The following is an 18667-nucleotide window of genomic DNA, read 5'->3' on the forward strand; positions in this document are numbered from 1 at the left end:
CGGGGCTAAAAAACCTCACTGTGCACCTCAGGGAAAGCAGGAGCTGATTATTATTATTATTATTATTATTATTATTATTATTATTATTATTATTATTTATTTTTTATTTATTTATTTTTTTTTTTTTTTGTGAAGGGAGGGGAAAAAAAAAAAAGGATAAAGCCCTGCAAACCCAGAGAGGAAAGGCTGACCTTCCACGTGGCTACAGAGGGATGTTCTCCACAGGGCCATGAGCATCGGTGCTGGTGGGCGCATCCTGCAGCCAGCCCCGGGCAGCCCCAGCCCCTGCCAGCTTTTCCTCTCCCCAGACTCCTGCTCTCATGTGCAGGATTTTTTTTCCCTTCGTACCTCCACTTACCACACTACTGTTTTGAATCTCTAAAATAATGTGACAAGTTAATGATGGCACAATTATCTAAATGTTTAACAGACATGTTATCTAAGTGAATCGGATTGAGATTCCATCCCGCTGACAATAAACATCAATGGGAGAGCAGAAAGTGATAGGCAAATTATCGCAAACCCTGCAATTTCAATGCTATTAAATTTGGAGGAATAACAGCCCTGAGGCCTGTAAACTCTGAATAAAATAGACCCTTGTGTTTGTCCAACTATTAAATCAAAATGCTACCAACATCCCAGGAAAAAAAAAAAGGGAGATTTATAGCTTTTCAATTTTCAGTTACACATTGGTTTTATTAACTCCTTTCTGCTGTTTGCACCCCGGTGCCAGGATTGCCATGGAGCTGCGGGTGGGAGAAGGGGACCAGCGGCCCCCAGCACCCAGAAGTCACAGCTCCTGAGAAAGGAGGAGGAGAAACCATGGTGGGATCCTGCTAGTGGGGACAGAAGAACATCTCCTGCTGCCATTTGGTCTTATGGTGTGTGGGATGCAGACGCTGCTGAGTAATGCAGAGGTGACACCACGGGGGTGGCACCTGGGGGTGCTGCGGGGGCTCCTGTGGCTGGTCCACAAAGTGAGCACCCCCAACACACAAAGGTGGTGCCAGGCACCCAGCACCCTGCACCCAGCCATGAAATTAGGGTGAGCACAGACCCACGCGGGCGCCCTGACGGTACCAGCAGCAGCGCATGACACCGGCTCCCCAGCGCGTGTGACTTTGCCCCATCCGTGGCTTTCATGTGTTAAATGCCTTGGCACACCAGGGGAAATTCTATACAAATCACCTCTGATATTTTTAAAAGTCCATGGCTCACAAGCACCAGGAGCAGCCAAGCCCCAGCCCCATTAGCACAAACATCAGCAATGGGCTACCAGAGCCCTGCCGGTGAAAGCTTTGCCTGGGGGAACTTGGTTTTCTCCTGAATACATTTCATTTTTCCTCTAAATCTGAGGAGAACAGTAAGTAATTTTCCACACTCTCCCTTCGGCATGGCACTGAGCTTACACTGCTATGAAGATGAGCCAGAACAGTTGCTGCTTTTCCTATTGCTGTAGGACAGAGGCCAAGCAAAGTGAACACCCAGAAAGAACCTCTCAGTCTGGAGCTGCCTGGGCTATAGGCACAGCCACCCCTGTGTTTACAGGCAGAAATGACTTTTTCCTTTAATAGCTTTTACCTTGCAACTGAAAGAAGGGCTTAATTTTTCCACCGTAAGACAGCTGCTCTTTGACAGCGGTCAGTACATGGGAATTTATGCCAAGCTGGCTTAATATTTTGCATTGTCTTTCAGAGGAGCAGTGAAGACAATAAAAAAATGTGAGATAAAGGAAGGTTCTTACACACTAACTGTTCGCCTGGGAAATGGCTCTGTATGTGGGAAAGAAACCCAGAGTCCTCCACCTTATCCATACATTTCAGAAAACCTCTCAAGCTTAAGGTTTTTTTCAGAAAAACACTGACTGTAGGTTGGCTTTTTGCAGACAGGTGCTGCACCCTCTGCTAAACGCTGCATTTCTGAACAAAACAAGTCCATTTGGTAGGCCAGTACCAAATGAGCCCTCTGCAATGATTATTTTTTGAGCTTCTCTCTACCAAACTTCTAAACCATGCTTGAAGCCATCCATCCCAGCATCCACCAAAAAGGGCAATTTTTTTTTTTTTCCTGGGAAAGTGTGAAAGTCTTTCACAAAGTTTGCCAAACAACCGGCTGCTAAGGACGAAAGGAGGACGCTCAAAAACCTTTTCTGGGAGATGTCGTTATTTGGAAAACGAGTTAATTATAGCAACTGTATTGGAGGAATGTTTCTTATGCCACAGGCAGCGCTACTTGAGAGCCGCCCAACGACAGGAAGCTATTAATTTCAGTGAGTGTGGGCTCCTCTGGCCATAAAGCCCATTTCTGACGGGTAACTGAGACGCGTGTGTTTACAGCTCGAGGAGGTGATGATAAACCTGCTTAAACCTGGGTCGCCGTGTTCCACCCTGCTAAGTTCTCATGTCACCCTTTGAGCCTTGGCACGCACGCAGGCTGCCTGGCAGCGCGCGGTGGTCCAGCCCCGAGGTTTCCCATCAGACCGACTCCAACCCGCGAGGAATTTTCAAGGTCACCAGCGAAGGCCGCTCACCGCACCTGGTTTTCAGCAGGGTGGTTTTGGGTGTTTTGTCACCCACCCACCCCACAGTGCTTGGGGCAGGGCTGTGGAGCCCCACCGGCCACATGGAGATGTCTCCCCAGGAACACGCGATGCTCGGCAGTGCTGAACGGCCGAAATGCTCAGGGTCACCTCCTCGGGGCTGGCCACTGCCCCGGCAGACCCCTGGTCCAGACACGGGCTCGCAGGCACAGCACAGGAGGCACGAGCCAAACTCGATCCCTCGCTCTGCTGGCTGCTCCCTTGCGAGAGTCGCTCTCCTCGCTAACCTACAGCGCACACAGTTGCTAAAAAGATTATGATTTGTACGGTCCAGCCTCAAGTAGCATGACTTTGAATATGGAGGGCAATCACTTTAAAATTTATTACCTGCTGCTTGGCCAGCAAAGTTTCCAGATCAAATGACGTGCTGAGCCTATTCCTGCTCAGTGACGCAGCAATTTATATTACTGATCGGTCATTAAAACCTCTGGCACAAAACCGTTCATGTTTTGCATGCCAACATAGTGTCCACGCATCGAATTTCAACCTCTGAGTATAAATGCAGCCATTAATGGCATTTATCAGTTTTTTTCAGCATTGGAAGACTAGCTTGTACTAATTTAAACTATTCCTAATATAGCACGGAGCAGAGGGGGCTCTTCGCTCTGGTTTTGTTTTTAGGAGCTGCTCAAAGACTCCACCTGGGACCGACTGATGCGAGTCCCTCAGCGTCCCATAACAAAACCAGTCTGGGAACGGCAGCATTTACAACATGTATTTGTCACCAGGTATCAGGCATAAAGAGCTCCTTGTGCTTACCAAGGGCTGATCACATCTAAACCGAAGAGCTGGAAAGCTCAATAAAAGAAACACGGCAAAAGCCAACTGTTGATAGCTCTTTGGAAAGGACTGGCATTTTCCTTGCAGAGGGAGCAGTCAAATTACCTCGTATTTTCTGCACTATGGTTTCCTACATGCATATTTTAATGCTAAGCAATAAGTGCAATAGGCTTTAGTGAATCAGTGCCCTGTGTCTACGTCTCCCTGGAAGAAGAGCTTGGGCTACCTCACTCTTACAAATCACAGGAGCTAAGACAATGCTGTAATGCTAACTCCTCTGTTTATTAGCCTGGCATATTACACGGTGGTTTGCAGGAGTGACTCACGGTGCACTGATGGTTCTTTATTTGTCTGAACACCGTGTGCTAGTGACAAGTGCTGCCGGCTCAACTCCTGACGGTGGGGTAGCAGATGGGGTTCTGCTCCTGCACAGACAGATTGGTTGGAGCCAGCAGTACTGCATGTGAAAAACAGGCAATTTACTAACAATGCGACCAAAGCCCACGGTCAGCATAGGAGAGCTTGCAACAACAACGAGAGGAAAGCTGGAGGCGCCTGGCAGCCAGACCTCCAAGCACCCCACCAGGGAAGCGGCGCAGTCAATGGCACGAGCCCCTGCCAGAGTGCAGCTGACGATGGCTTGGCCACGGCAAGCACCCGGCTACACGTGAGCATCAGGGGGAGAGGTTTGTGCACGTCTGAGCTCCGTGCTGGGAAAGGGACGGGGGAGCCTGTGCAGCGTGGCTGCAGGCAGGCATCCCCTGTCCCGCGGGAGCTGCTCTCATGCCCCCTCTCAGCATCTCAGCCTGGCAAGGAGCAGCTGCGTGCCTGCTTGTGCTGAACCACCCAGCACCCAGCGGATACTTGAGCCAAAGCATGGACCTCAAGGCAGCAAGAAGAAACCTTCACAGAGCACCAAATACAGTGCAATTATTTGTATAAATGCTTTGAAAACAGGAACAGCCCTGTCAGTGTAGGCTGGGATTCTCAAACAATTTATAACGCATCACTCTCAGGCTCCTGAGAATCAAAACACTCTCGACAACATTATTTATCCCTTGGAAAGCTTCTCTTAAAATCTGAAATGGTGGCCAAGCGCCATCACGCTGGTCAAATTCAGTAAAAGTTTGCTGAGTATTACACCTGAGTTTTAGAGCTGTGTTTACAACATCAGGTCTTTCATCAAGAGAGCAACAAACCAATCGCCTGGAAGGTGGTGAGGAAATTACAGAGGTCTTGGAGTCGCTGGCTTGAACACGCAGAGCGAGCAGGCCGGTACCCAGAAGACGGGTGCAGAGGGATTTAGCAATTCCTGCAGCATGGGAGCTTGCTAACAGCAATTATTTCAAACCCTCAGCTCTTGGGTCTGGCTCAAGGGCAGTGCTGTCCCCAGCCATGCTCCCAGCACCCCACACTTCTCCCACTTTGCTTTTTGTTGATGGAAATAAAGCTGGGAGAGCTGCGTGCTGGGAGTGCCTCCCACCAGCATCCCTGTGGTGGTGGCGGCACCTCTGAGCTGCCTGAGCACACCAAAGTCCTGCTGGAGACATGTGCCCACCATCCTGCACCACCCTTTCCAAAGAGGAGAAGCCTTGATGGGTGACTCTGAATCCTGCCCAGTCTTTTGGTGTGCAGGGCTCCCGAAAACAAGGGTGGCCATTCAGCAGTACAGAGGCACTCAGAGTTTAATCACAGGAGCAGGTTGTGCCACTCCTTTCATCAGTTATCACCCAGAAAACCATCAGGGGAGGTTTCCCTTTCAAACACCACGCACAAATTTTAACACAAACACAGATATACTTCAAAGAAGGTCAGCCAAAAAAATATTACCTCAATAAAAATAATTTAAAGATATAAATGGACCCGGGCAGGTCAGAAGCAAGAACTGCAAAGGGTTAATTTCTCAGTTTGGCAAAAACTTACAAAGGAAGCCAAAATATTTATGTCAGAACTGTGTTTGGTAACAAGGCACTTAGTCAAAGTTTTGTTTCCCAAGCAGTTTGCAACACAGAGCAGTGAGACCAGCACGAAAGACACCTGACGTGGGCAGGCAGCAGAGCGATGCCCTCCTCGGAGTACAGTGACACCAAAAACTGCCTCATCCCACCTGCCTCCAATGCACCTTTATCACTACGTGCCCGTGGAAATTCAGCCTAACTTGGAGCAGCCCTGAAACAAAAGGTTGAGTGCTCTCTTTTAGCAAGGATCACTATTTAGGAACAGAACAGGACAAGACCAAATGGAGAGGGTCAACCTCAGCTTGCTCCCTTCTCTTCCATCGGATCCAAGAAAAAAAAGCTCTTTTCATGTAATTTTGTTTTATGTTTTGAGTCTGCGGTCAGAGCTGTGAGTTTGGACACAGACAGGAGATGCTTTGCTGAAGTCATTCTGCATGGAATTGAGAGGAAAGGACATGTAAGTGGCAAATCAAGCAAGGAACACTGCCGTGCTCTTGCTTTGCTGCTTTCCTAGGGGCAGGGTGGTGGGACACGGGATCAGTTCCTCCCCCAGACATAAGAGCTGCCTGTGGGAGAAGTAACGGGGCCTGGAAAAGGACTCCAGGAAAGCCTCGCTGCCCTGGGTAGGAGGCAGCAGGCACACTGCTTCCTCCTGCACTGTTTGTTTGGAGAAGGAGTTAAGCAAAAAAAAAGAAAAGTCAACATACCAGTATGTGTCTGCCTGTGTGTCTCCAGGGCATCTTCTTTTGAGAACTGTGCACCGCACTGATCACAGACAAACGCTTTGGCACCCGCTAGAAAGACAAAGGAGAAAACGAGCATTACTCAGATGGCACGCACAGCCAGGGTTGCAGATCAACCAGCAGAAACTGAGGCTAGGAAAATCACCGTGGCAAAAGGTACTGCAGAGCCCTGCTGACTCTGCCAGCATCCTCCCCACCAGGGCAGCTCCCCACCAGCGGGCTCTGGGCAGGCACAGCCGAGCACCCCCAGCACTGAAGCCATTCACGGGGACAGGGCTGGCGCAAGCCATGCTGGCTGGAAGAGGTCGGCAGCAAATATCCAAAATCAAAACTCCTTCTCACCAGCATCCGATAAGAGGATTTACCCAGTCCTGTAGAGAAAATACAATTCTCACAGAACCAATACAAGCGAGCAGCGTGAAAGTGGTATGAAGAGCACTCCTCTAGGAACGCATGTATTTTTAAAGCCATTCACTTCATAAAACACAGAATCTGTTCAATAGAGGGACTTAATATTTTATAGCCCACACATGGCAGCAAAAAGTAGCTGCCCTTCTCAGTCCCATTGTTTTGCTATTTCCAAATAACAACATAACACACAAATATACTATTGACGTTGCGCTGCGCTTTCATTTTAAGCAGTTGCTCGCCAAGAAGAAATTAAATATTTGTTTTCAAAAAATCATTAAACATCAATGAGTTTCATTAGAGTTGTAACTGATCTAATTTGAATCGGTTTCCTGCCCCTTCCTATTGTAGCAGTTGTTACCAGTATCAGAGGATGAGAGGAAAGAGAAGGCAGAACCATCTGATAAGAAACGTGGCAGAAACAACACAATTTAGTGAGAAGCACAGATACTTCTTTGACCGAGAGAGAGATGTGGTATTCAGGGGAATTCTTAGAAAATCACTATCAACATGTGCCGCGTGTGGCGGGTCAGAGGCGCTAGTTAGAACAAGGAAAAAAAAACAGGATGTCTAACAGCAGATAAGTAACTTCCAGATAAAACTAGATTAACAATGCGTACTATCTCCGGCGCTTACGCTGCCAGGACAAAGCTGTGAGTGCATTTGTTAGATTTTGAAGCTCGATTCAGCTCTTGCGAGAACCTACGCGTGGACCAGAGCACGAGGAGCAGCCTTCGAGGTGGTGGCAGGAAGGGGAAGAAGCGGAGAGCTGCACCCCGGGTCCCCCCACATCGCGGCCCAGAACCGAGCCCCTGGCTCCTCCCTGCGTGTGGATGTGCAGTGGTGAAACAAAAGGAGACACGGGAGAGAGACGGAGGTATCACGAGATCCATTAACAAGAGAATTCCTTCGCCTTTAAATTGTCTTAGTAACGGCTGGCTCACAGGCAGAAATATTTGGCAGCAGTGAAATTAAAAGTGATAAATTTTCTCGCCAAGCTTTGATCGATAATAGAGGTCTCATCTGTTAATCAATAAGACAGTCTGCCTGTTTACTGTGCATATGTTGTTCTCTGCTGCCTTCGCTATGATGTCAAGTTTGCATTCAAAACAACTCAAGTGTGCATAAACCACATGGCTGTTCGCAAAAAAATAAATAAGAAGGTGCATTTCCGTGACAGCACGGGGCGACCGCGGCCCCACTCCCACGTGCTGGGGGCTGTGTGGTGACCGGGCACCCACACCCCACTGCAGGGAACCCCAATGCCAGCTGCCCCCTCCTTTTGCCAAAGGATGGCTTTAATAACGAGCAGGGCTCCATTACCCGCATAATTGGAGAGGTCACTGCTGCTTGGGAGCCATCACCGGCCGTCATGCCAGAGCCAGCTCAGGATGTTTTGTTCCTGGATCAGTGACCCATGAGGCCAGCGGGACCCTGCAACGCTTTTGTTTTTTAATTTCAGTTTTCCTCAGAAGTGTGGGCTGTGCACGACACCCAGGGCCACATGCCTGGGAGGGCGCAGGGCTGGAAGGAAACATGGGACCAGCGCTCCCGTGTCCTCCCCAGCCAAACCGTGCACGGGGATGAGGATGCAGTGCCCCTGGGATGCAGCACCCTGGTTGCTGCCTGAGTGTCCAGCCCTGAAATCCCCACTGGTAAACGATGGGGACTCAAAAGCACACAAAGTTTCAAAACCTCATTGCTGAGCCCGTGACCTCAGCCCCCACCAGCCCAGATGCCCACAGCCTGGCCGATGGGGTGGCCAAGCACCCCGCAGGGCTACGTGCACACAGCAAGAAGGGGAAGCTGGGCAGAGCCTGACCCAGCAGCAGGAGAGGCGTAGTCGTACGGGACCACGGGCTCTGCATGCGGGGCAGCCTGCCCGGACACCCACGGGACCCCGATCAATAGGGCCGTGGCCGCCCGCCCCTCCCCAGCAGCTTCCCGGCGCAGATGATGTACAGCAGGCAGTTGCCAAGGCAATGACTCTCCATCGCCACTTTAAGCTCTCCGAGACCCACTGCTGTGAAGCATAATCCATAAGGTTACATCAACCTGATGCAGCAACAAGTTTTCCCCATGTAGAGCAGCTGAACCAGCCGCAGGTGCACCGGCACCGATCCTGCTGCGACGCACCCCGCAGGGCACCGGGGCCGGGGCTGTGCCGAGCGGGGTTTTGGCTTTGCCCTACCCTCCCCAAACGGGGCCAGGACATCGTGGGCACTGCTCCTGCTGCAGCAGAGCCACCGTGGGGACAGCCCAGAGCAGTCCCTGGCTCCAACGTGATGCTGCTGGTGCGGGGACACCGGCCCCATGCACAGGCAAAGCTGGGCAGGGGGGTCCTGGGCTGGTGGGGGGGAGCTGGGGAGGTGCCCAGGGAGCAGAAACAGCCCTGAGAGATGCGAAGCAATGAACCACGAGGCGCTTGCCAGCAGCTGACCGGGGGGTGGGGAGGGCAGGGGGACAGAAAAATTCCTTGAGATTTTAAAATAAACAGGGTGAATGTTCTGATGAGATATGCATGCTTGGTTACATAAGGAAGTACAGAGTGTACCAAAACAGCATACCCAAAAAAAGCATAAGCTGTCAGAACAATAAGTACAGACACGGGGCATTTTACAACAGGCTATGCTGTACAGTTTTATTTACAGTACCTCTTATCAGTCAGGGAACAGCACGCTGCCTGCCAATTTCCAAAGGCCAGGACTGTGTGTTCTTTCACTCAAGTAGATGTGTACTCCAGGCAGGGAATTTTTTTTAATCAACAAAACAAAAACTGATCCTGAGCCAGAATTCCTGTAATGTACACACGCTCAGAGGAGAGGAGGAGGAGAGAGTACGGCGATTGAATATGTAAATAGTTCAAGGTTAATTTTACTATGTGAGTCACCAGGAAAAATGTCATCCAACATCTGAGCTTATTATAACAGGGCTTAGAAAAAACAGTTAGATGTTTGTTAGAGGGAGCATGACATATTTGAAAGCAGTACATCAAGAGGCTGTGTCAGGGCTTTTTTTTGTTGTTGTTGTTGGCTTTTTTTCTCCCTCTCCTCCCCCCCCTCTTTTTAATAACACCCATAGAAACTATTAGTCTATTAAAATGTAAACAGAAGTTTTGGGAGAGTATTTTTAGCAAGTGGCTTGTATTGCCTACAGTACATAGATATCTTCAGATGATCTTCCCAACGGGATGGGACTTAACGTGCTGCCAAGTATCAGCTGTGTTTCGGAGCATGCCTTGTAATTGGCACACAAGTCTCCGCCGTACATTTATATCTGTACGAGCAAATTTATAGCTCCTGCCTAATAAAGGTCTTTGCAGCAAAAGGCTGGCGTAAACACGCGAGGAGCAGCTCACTCACCACCGCACAGCTCGGCACGGAGCAGGGAAGTGGCCAACAGGCGCTTTTGGAGCTTTTTCGGCCCTTCTTGTCCTGGCTGGACAGGTTTTTCCTCCCCGTGGGGCTAAGCCTGCTCGTGCCGTGACATGGGGATGAATGATGCTTACTTTAATGACACAGCATGAATGATGTGCTCAGCTTCTCGGAAATTAGATCCCTGAAACGGCAACCTCGAGAGCTCCTTGCCAGCCCCCTCTCCCCACCAGGCTGGATGCGGTGCCCAGGGCTCACAAGCCCAGCTTGGGGCTGTTCCCCCAGCTCTGGGCTTTGCCCCACATCCATCACCCACTGGCCAGCCACAGATGCCATATATGCAGCACTGCTCTTCGACCCCTTTTTCTGCAGCTTTTTCCCCCAAAAGCCCCAGGCTGCACGTCTACCCTAGCAGCAACTAGGCAGCATGCCCTGGCCGTGCCGAGCCCGCGGGCACCCTACCTGCTGTGCCAAGGGCACACAGAAGCCGCCGACCCCAGCCCTCGCTATTTTTAATCCATTTAAAAGAAAGAATAGCTTCTTTCAGACTCCCCTGGGCATTTACCCTGCGAAACGTGGAGACAATTGATCAACTGCCAGCTGTCTGGCTCAACTTTTCCTGTGGAATACAGCAAACGGCAAGCCTTAGTGCTGGGCTGCATCTCCTGCGCCTCAAAGGCTCGTCCCGGTGAGGCAATGCCCCAGGATGGCTCTAAGCTGTCAGGAAAAGGCTCGGTGGACCTGAAAACAGAGCTGTTCTATTTTTAGTCACTATCAACCCTCGTAATCCTTCCCAACGCCCATTCAGTTTAATTACTTTATTGAGGACAAGAAGTAGGCTCTCCAGTTTTAACGCCTGTGATGTTAGGAAGTAGTAAAATGTTCTAACTGGTTAAAAATGACACTCGTCCGCTTGCCTTTGGTGTTCCCAAGACCGTAATTGTGGCCCGGGCAGCAGGTCTGAAGCTGCTGGGCCGCTCCGAAGCTTTGATTTCCCCCTCCTGTACCGTAATTGAGGTGTTGCGTTACAACAAGTGCAGCGGTGACGTTTCCAGAGTCAGGGAAAAACAAACAGACAGGGACAGACCGGTGTCCCCGCCACAGCCAGCCCTCACCCCGTCCTCCCACCGGCTGCCTCATGCTGCAGAGAGGGTTGTGCGAGGGGCTGGGGGTGCCCCGTTCCCACCCCACTTTTGGGCACAATCCCTCCACCTCCGAGCACCCCCAGCGAGCCCTTGCTAGGTACTCAGCTACCTACACAAACCTGCCTCTTCTCCGACAGCAGACAAGCCATGCCTCATTAACCTTCCAAACTAATTTTACAATTTACTAAACCACTGTTTTCCTGTGCCCATTTAACCGTCCCTGACTGTGATAAACTTTTATGGGGCTGGTGGCCAAGAGAAAGACGAAAGGAGGCTGAGGCAATGGGGAGAACGGCTTCAAAAATACAAATGGCAACCCACATACTGCCCAAAAACAGAAGGAAGGGGAAAAAGAGGAGGAGGCGTCAATACTCTCCCAAGGAGAACGAGCTGGAGCCATGCCCTGCGGATGCCCCAGCCTCACCCAAAAAGCGTGGTGCGGCCAAAGGATGGGCACAAAGCTGCTCAACCCAAGCAACCACATCACTACTGTTTTGAGGTAGAAAACGGGAAAAGAAGTATTTGCCTGCACTGCATCTCCAGGAGGGTTGTCAGACAGGACTGGCACACTGACACGAACCCTTAGACCCTTCCCAGCTGTAATATCTATAACGTGTGGTCTGAAGTGACAACCCCGCCAGTATGATACAGAATTTATTCTGGTCCCCTCCCCCCAAGCAAAAAGGGATTAATAAAAATTTGGGATTATATATTATTAAAATGCTGTAATTGGCAAGAAGGTGGAGAGAGGGAAAAATATGGATTAAAAAAAGTGCCAAGTAAATTTATGCACTGTCGTCGCTTTACTACCTAATTAATTCAGTAATTTCAAAAACAATTTTATTTATGTTCCATTTACCACATCAAAAGTGCAAAGAAAAAAAACCACAGTGATGCTAAAATAATACCTCAAGGCATCTATTTTTAATCAGTAAAAAAAAAAAAATAAATAAAAAATCCAAGCCCTGGTTTCTATACAATCTCTCTTGGGCAGACCACCAACTCTAAGAGAGAGAAAACAGCCGAGCCCTCTGTGAGTGCCTTCCTGGCTGCCGAAAACAGAGCTTGTCAAAAAAAAACAAATCCATAATGGCCTGAGGCTCCTCTCCAATCTATTTTCTGCTCAGCTGGTTTTAAATGAAGTTATTATGAGTCATTAAAACACCCGCAAGCCTGTGGAAGTCAGCCAATTACAATTTTAAATTTAGCCTGTTCTCTACCCCATTCTCTTGTTTTCTTCTTTTGCCCACATAAAGCTGCTTTTTTATTATTATTATTATTATTTCCCTTCTCCCCTATTTCACTCAAGTGGAAGAGACAGTTATGAAAATCTCTAGTACTTTCCACTAAAAAAATAAAAGGCATCCAAGAAGGGCCAAAAAAGATCAAGCTGCAAACCAGGCTTGGATTTAGAGAGATGCGAAAGGGTTTTCTTTTCATTCCTTTTTTTTCTTTTTTTTTTTTTTTTTGAAGTGCCATAAAAATGCAATAATTGAATATGAAAAAAAAAAAAAAAAAAAGAAAGGAAAAGGTGCAAGTTTTAAAAGGTAAAGACAGTCTTCTAAACTGAGCCTGGATGCACGGATGGCAGCCCCAGCACCGGAGGACAAGCTCATCTCAGCGCACCGGGAAGGTTTATCCCCAGGATAAAACCCGAGTATTTTCCATGTTTTTTTTTCCAGCTAGCCAGCAAAAAGCACCAAAAGGAGCCCAAGAGCACCCAGGGGTGCTCTGGCAGGATGCTCAGCCACCACAGCTCTTCCTTTGCAGATGCCTCCGAGCTGCAGGGCAGTGCTCTCCTTCCCAAAGCGCAGGGGCGAAAGGGATGGTGTGGCAACCCCAGCGTGGCAGCGAAGGGATGAACCAAAGCTGAACTCTGGGGTTTCTCATTTTGGCACCCAAGCCTTTGGCTCCGGGGGCTGGAGGAGAGGTGGCAGCAGTTGCACCACGTCCACGTTGGGCAGGATGGGGTGAAGGCTGTCCTCCACCAGGGACTTTGCCCAAGTGCTGCTGCGCCACATCACCGACCGAGCCAGCTGCCCGTGGTGGGTGAAGGACGCCCATGGCCACCTGCACCCTGCTGCCCCTGGCACTGCCCAACGCCACCAGCAGCCAGCCCCAATGGGAAGGGTCCCTGGCAGCATCCCCCTTCACATACCTCCCAAAAGCAGAGGGGGAGCTGGGCTGTGGAGGAAGGGCTGCACGAGAGGTGGGGAGAGTTGCCACCAACGTCATCACCCAAACTTCATCAGCCAGCTCCGCAAATCCAAACGCTGCTTGGGGACAAGGGGAGAAGGAAGGGGGAGAAAGGGACATTTTCAGGTTTAAAAAAATAATAATAATTTCAGCTGAGCAACAATAAAGAAAGGTTATTACATAATTTCCACTTTTCCTCCACCCTTAAAGTAATGTTCTATCTGACAGCCTCCACTCAGAGGGGAAAAAATGACAAATCCAATCCAAAATTCAACAGCCTGTGTTCTGTTCAGAAAGCACACAGTGTACTATACAGCCCATAAAACTCCAAACAGCCTCCAGACACTTCTGCAATCGTCCTCCATCAAAACACTTTGTCTTGCATACAAAAATAAGATACAGTGCTGAACGGAATACGAAATCAGCCCATTACAGTACAGGGAGGCTGCTACTTAGCAACAAGGGGGCTTTAAAGCCGCGATGCTCTACAGGAAACAAAATCTGTCAAGCCTGTTGGGCAAATGATAAACATTAGCAGTATTAAAAAACACAAAAGCCATGTAAATGGATCGTGCGCGGCGCAGGGAGGGATGGGCAGGCGCAGTCTCGGGGCAGGGGCCTGCTCGCCAGCTCGCCCCCAGCCTGTGGGGAGAGGTCTCAGCCCGTCCTCCCCGCGGAGAGGGGCCGGGGGGGCTCCATCCCCATGACCTACAGTGAACTTTCGTAACTTTCCCATCTAGCATGCACGCCGAGAAACCTGGAAGCCAACGGGCTGCACTGCGATGATCACATATATTTAGCGGTATTAATGTAGACAGATGTGCGTAAGATTTATTTGCTACAGAGAGCACTATGGTGTAATGGGTCCTGGCATCGCTCTCCGCATAATGCTTAGCAGAACACCTTAAATAACAAAGAGCAGCCAAAAGTGGGGAGAGAGGAGAAGCAGTGACGGGTGAAAAATAAATATATTTTATCAGGTAAGGGGGGAAAAATAAGCTGGCTCTGAATCAGCAGCCGGGTCTAGGAAGCGAGCCAAAACAGGAGCTAAAAAGCAAACCATATTCTTCTGGTCTCAGCTTAGACTCTTGAGGCAGAAAGGATTGGGGGGAGAGGGGGGGGGGAATGTATTTTTCATCAGCCAGTGTATAATTTATAAACAGCATTAAACAGTTTTTGTTTTCTTTCTTCCTCTCTCCTGTGTGTGCGGGTTGGCCGGCAGTCAAGCCTGCATTAATTTCTGCTGTGGGTACAGTGTGTTCTTGGATGCACATCTGCGGATGATCATAAACGCAGGAATGCTGGCAGAACATCCAGACCTGCCGGCAGGCCGCTGACATCACTCGGGGACCAAGCGCGGGACGGCAGCCAGGGGGGGGGGCGGGAAAAATCCCCAAAGAGCCTCAGCGCTTCCCTTTCTGCTCCCTCTTCCATCCAACGCCGTGAACAATGCCCGCGGCCGTGGGGAGGGAGGAGCGAGGCACCGCGGTGAACCCTCTCCTCCATCTCTGATAAAACATCCTCCGGCGCTCGGTGCTTCGCCGGGAGGTAACCACCAAAGGCGGAGGGGAAGGGAAGTTTATGTTCGCTACAGGGACACGCAGCGGGGGAACCAGCCGCAGCGCCAGACATGGCAGGATGAAGCCCATCCTCCGAAATCACGCACCTCGCTCCCAGCCAGGTGCCCCACTGCTCCCTCGCCCCGCACCACCACTCCCTGAGCACCCGGCACCCTGCCCCTCGGTGGGGATGGGACCACACGCTGCTCCCAGCACCTCGCACCGAGGTTTGCAGCGCTGCATCAACCCCAAGGCTGCTCCTCCACCGCCTCACAGCTCTCAGAAACCTTGGCCGTGCCACCAGCTGCAGCCCAGCCAAGGCAGCGAGGCACAAGGGCAGGGGCACGCTGCCCGAGGCGGGCATTTCGCGAAGGCACCGTCCCTTCGCCAGCCCACCCAGCCACTGCTGTGCCCAGTGCTTCTGCTCCTTGGCGGCGAGGCTCCAGGTTGTCCCCCACGCCAGGCTGCCAAAGCTTGCACAATGCCCGAGCGTTTCGAAAGCTGCGTGTGAGCTGGGCAGGCGGCTCCAGGGCAGCGTCGGCGGCACCTCAGTTTGCTGCAGAAGGGCACACGCCGCTGCCCACGCACTGCACCTCGCCAGCACGCGTGGCCTTGCCCAGATTTGTCCCCATTTACAGTCTGGAGAAGGGAAAGCCCATGGCATCCATCTCCAAGGCACAGATTCCTGACCATAAGCATAGGCAAAGCAAGCAGGAGGAAAGGAGTAAATCCCCCCAAGCTGGGATTTTCTCATCTCACTTTCCCTGACAATGAATTTTTCTAGGAAAGGAAGCGCTCTGTCACTCTTCTAATGTAATCTTTAAAGTTTTTGCAGGCACATCTCAGCTAGGAGTGGGCAGTGTTAATGTAGCTGCACCACACATACACCGATACTTTGCACTTCATTAAGGGTAAGCCTACACTGAAATGTAAACATTTGGTGGAATATTTATCATGCACCTGAAAGCTGCTGAGATAACACTGCCGAATAACCTCAGCGCTCCATCAAGCACCACAAAACCCCCAATGGGCTGGCTTGGACATTTACAAGGATTATAATTACTAGCTCCACCTGTATAATATTCACTTATTTCCCATTTCACCATTTTTTTGGCAGGTTGTATTTCGGAAGAAGCAAAGTGGTCAATAGTCACGAGGATAAAACTTGCAAGTCCCTGTTTGGGTTCTTTCAGTTTTGCCTTCTTGTGTTGGAGCATTGGAGCTTGAGAAGGTCATCGCTTCTCCAGTCCCACTCGAGGAAGAGCTTGTTCAGAAAGCAAAAATCAGAGAACTGGGATGACCGAGCAGCCATCCAGCTCTGGCAGCTGAGGTTTGAAAGCCAGCAGCACCACTGCTGAAGGCAGCCACCCCATGCAGCAGGACCTGTGCACCCCCTGCCCTGCCTCAGAGGGGTGATGGGGACCTGCTCCCTGCTTGGTTCATTAGCTTAAGCACACCTTTTATCATCAGGTATCACTCAGAAACACTGGGTTAGTTCAGTTTTAAATGCAAACTGCAATTACATTCAACGTTTACTACCTCCGGCATTTAAGGCCTTTGGAAAGGGGAACAGGGGGCGAGGGGGCCGCAACCCATCCCGGTGCGCCCGTGGTCACGGCAATCTCCTAATTAAATCATCAGCTTGCGCACGAGGCAAACGGACTTGAGATCGCGGCGTCGGCATGCCGGGCGCTGAAAACAAGCCTTGGCGCTGCCGACCCTGCACAGCCTCGCTTCATCCCGGCCGGGGGGAGGCGAGGGGAGAGGTGCAAAGGTCTCATGCTTTAATAAATAACAGCGCTGGAATCCGCCGGGGCTGTTTTCGAGTGCAGGGAGAGCTCACCCTGCCCCCCCCCCACCCCACCCTTGCCAGATTAGAGAAAAAATTAATCCTGCGCGATGACAAACTTGGCTCGGCGTGCACTGTACATACTGTACCCACAAGGCTGGCGGCTGGCCAGGGACGGGCTGCGAGCCAAAGCGACAGTAACAAACACAAGCCGCGCACGCCAGAGCTGCGGGGAGGAGGGGGACGCCCGCTCCGCGCCCGGCACCACGAGGCTCCGGACCCACCGGCACCCCGGTCCCTGGCCGGAGCCCACCCTGTGGGTCTGGCCCCCAAAAAGGAGCGAGGCAGCCCCAGAGGGTGGGCAGCATGCTTCCCCAGGAGGCGATGAGCACCCACGCTGCCACGCACGGGCTGCAGGGAGCAGCATCCCTGGGGAGCCACCCTGCCTGCACGGCTTCATAGCGGGACCGGCTGCCCTCGGTGATTGCCCCTTCAGTAGGGGAGCAATCCCCCCAACATTTCAGCAAACAGGTCCAGTGGCTGCCTGTGGTGGTTTTTTTTCTCGTTAATTAAAAAAAAAACCTAGCTGTACATGGGGCTGCATGACCAAGAGGAGCGTTAGGCTACATTGACTTGCAGAACACAAGCCTCCTCACTAGCGCAGCGTTCCAACCTTCCTATATCTATTTAATTAAAGGGCCCGCATAATTTGAACCCGATAGTTGGATTCATTAGACAAAGAATACCTAATTCTGCAATGGTTTTGCTAATGAAACTGTGCTGGGCGCCTGCACGCAAGGAGCTGAGGTGCAGGCACTGCCCGCGGCGCGGGACCTCTGGCAGCGGCGCAGAGCAACAAGCGGTACGTGAAGTTTGTTATTCCAAGCTGCCTAGCCTGGAAAATATTTCCCCAATTAAAGAACTGAAAACAAACTTTAAAAACAAAGTTTTTTAAAAAAATAATACACCTCAAGTTATGGGCACCGGACTGGAAGTTTGCAAATTTGCTGCTCTGAAGAGGATGAAGCCTCCTCCAGACAAGATGTGCAAGCCAGGTGGCTCGAGCATATTTTGGTAGGCACAGGTGGGCACTCTCTGTGCCTCCCCCCGCCCCCAGCACCCCAAATCCAACCCACCTGAGTGAGCCAGTAAGTGCATTCGCAGCCGCAAGCTGTCCAGGAACCGCTTCCCGCACAACTCGCATCCGTACGTCTTCATACCGCTGTGCAGCTTCCTAGGGGAAAACAGACGGGTTAGTCCTCCTGGGTGCGGGGAGAGGGGAGGGCACGAGGGGGGAATTTACTCCAAATGTCAACACCAAGAACCTGCTGAATATTTCATGAAATCCACACGTTATCTGTGAATTTTCTCGTTAGCTTGCTGGGAACACAGACCGCAGGAGCGCGTGCCCGGCATGACGGGGGGGCTGTAAGGAGGCCAGCACGCTGGGGGCGTCCCACTGGGGTCCCCACAGCATCACCACTGGGTGCTGGCCTCCAGGATGGGAGCAGAGCCCCCCCAGCCTCCATCCCCAGGCCCGAGCCCCGCTGCGTGCGGGTGGGCACGCGGGGCGCTGCGGGCAGGAGCCCGGCAGAAATCAGTTCTAATTTACAAAGTGCTTTAGGAAAGGTCCTGATGGGAGCTCCTGTTTGAGTTTCCAGGATTGATTAGGTGAGCTTCTCCCGTTTAATATTTCTCATCGTTATTACAGGTGGATTCTTTTAATAAATTCAATAAATCTGAAATTATGATAGCGTATGCTGTATTAATTTAATCTACTGAGAGAAATTAAAATGAACTACTCAAATATATTCAAGAAGGGCAAGTTTACTGCTAACATGCTAAAAAAAAAAACCCAAACCATGAAACCAGACATAGCTCAGTACCAAGAACTGGAGTCTGCTCAAAGGTGCTAACCCAGCCTCTGACGTGGCAGGGGCTGCTGCAGGTGAAGTTGCATTTCTCCGTTTCTGTTCACTCAACTAATGCAGCCTCCAGCTTGGTCATTCAAAGAAAAAAAACAACAGGGAGCTGAAAGCCCAGGCAAGCCTTTTGTTGTTGTTTTTTCCTCTCTCCAGCATAAAAAACATTGCTGCAGAAGACATCTACGAGCTCT

General features: G+C 50.8%; 1 protein-coding gene across 5 annotated transcripts in view; it reads right to left on the reverse strand.

Annotated features, from left to right (window-relative positions):
- Window positions 1–18667, reverse strand: part of ZBTB16 (zinc finger and BTB domain containing 16) — a 91750-nt gene that overhangs the window by 27176 nt on the left and 45907 nt on the right. For all 5 annotated transcript variants that reach the window (XM_038167637.2, XM_027444317.3, XM_027444315.3 and 2 more), the window contains exons 3-4: window positions 17688–17785; window positions 6045–6131 (exon numbers count right to left, since the gene is read on the reverse strand). In XM_038167637.2, coding sequence (XP_038023565.2) covers window positions 6045–6131; window positions 17688–17785 — 185 coding nt within the window. The remainder of the gene's footprint in view (window positions 1–6044; window positions 6132–17687; window positions 17786–18667) is intronic.

Source organism: Anas platyrhynchos, chromosome 25 (assembly GCF_047663525.1).
Source record: "Anas platyrhynchos isolate ZD024472 breed Pekin duck chromosome 25, IASCAAS_PekinDuck_T2T, whole genome shotgun sequence".
Classification (NCBI taxonomy): Eukaryota; Metazoa; Chordata; class Aves; order Anseriformes; family Anatidae; genus Anas; species Anas platyrhynchos.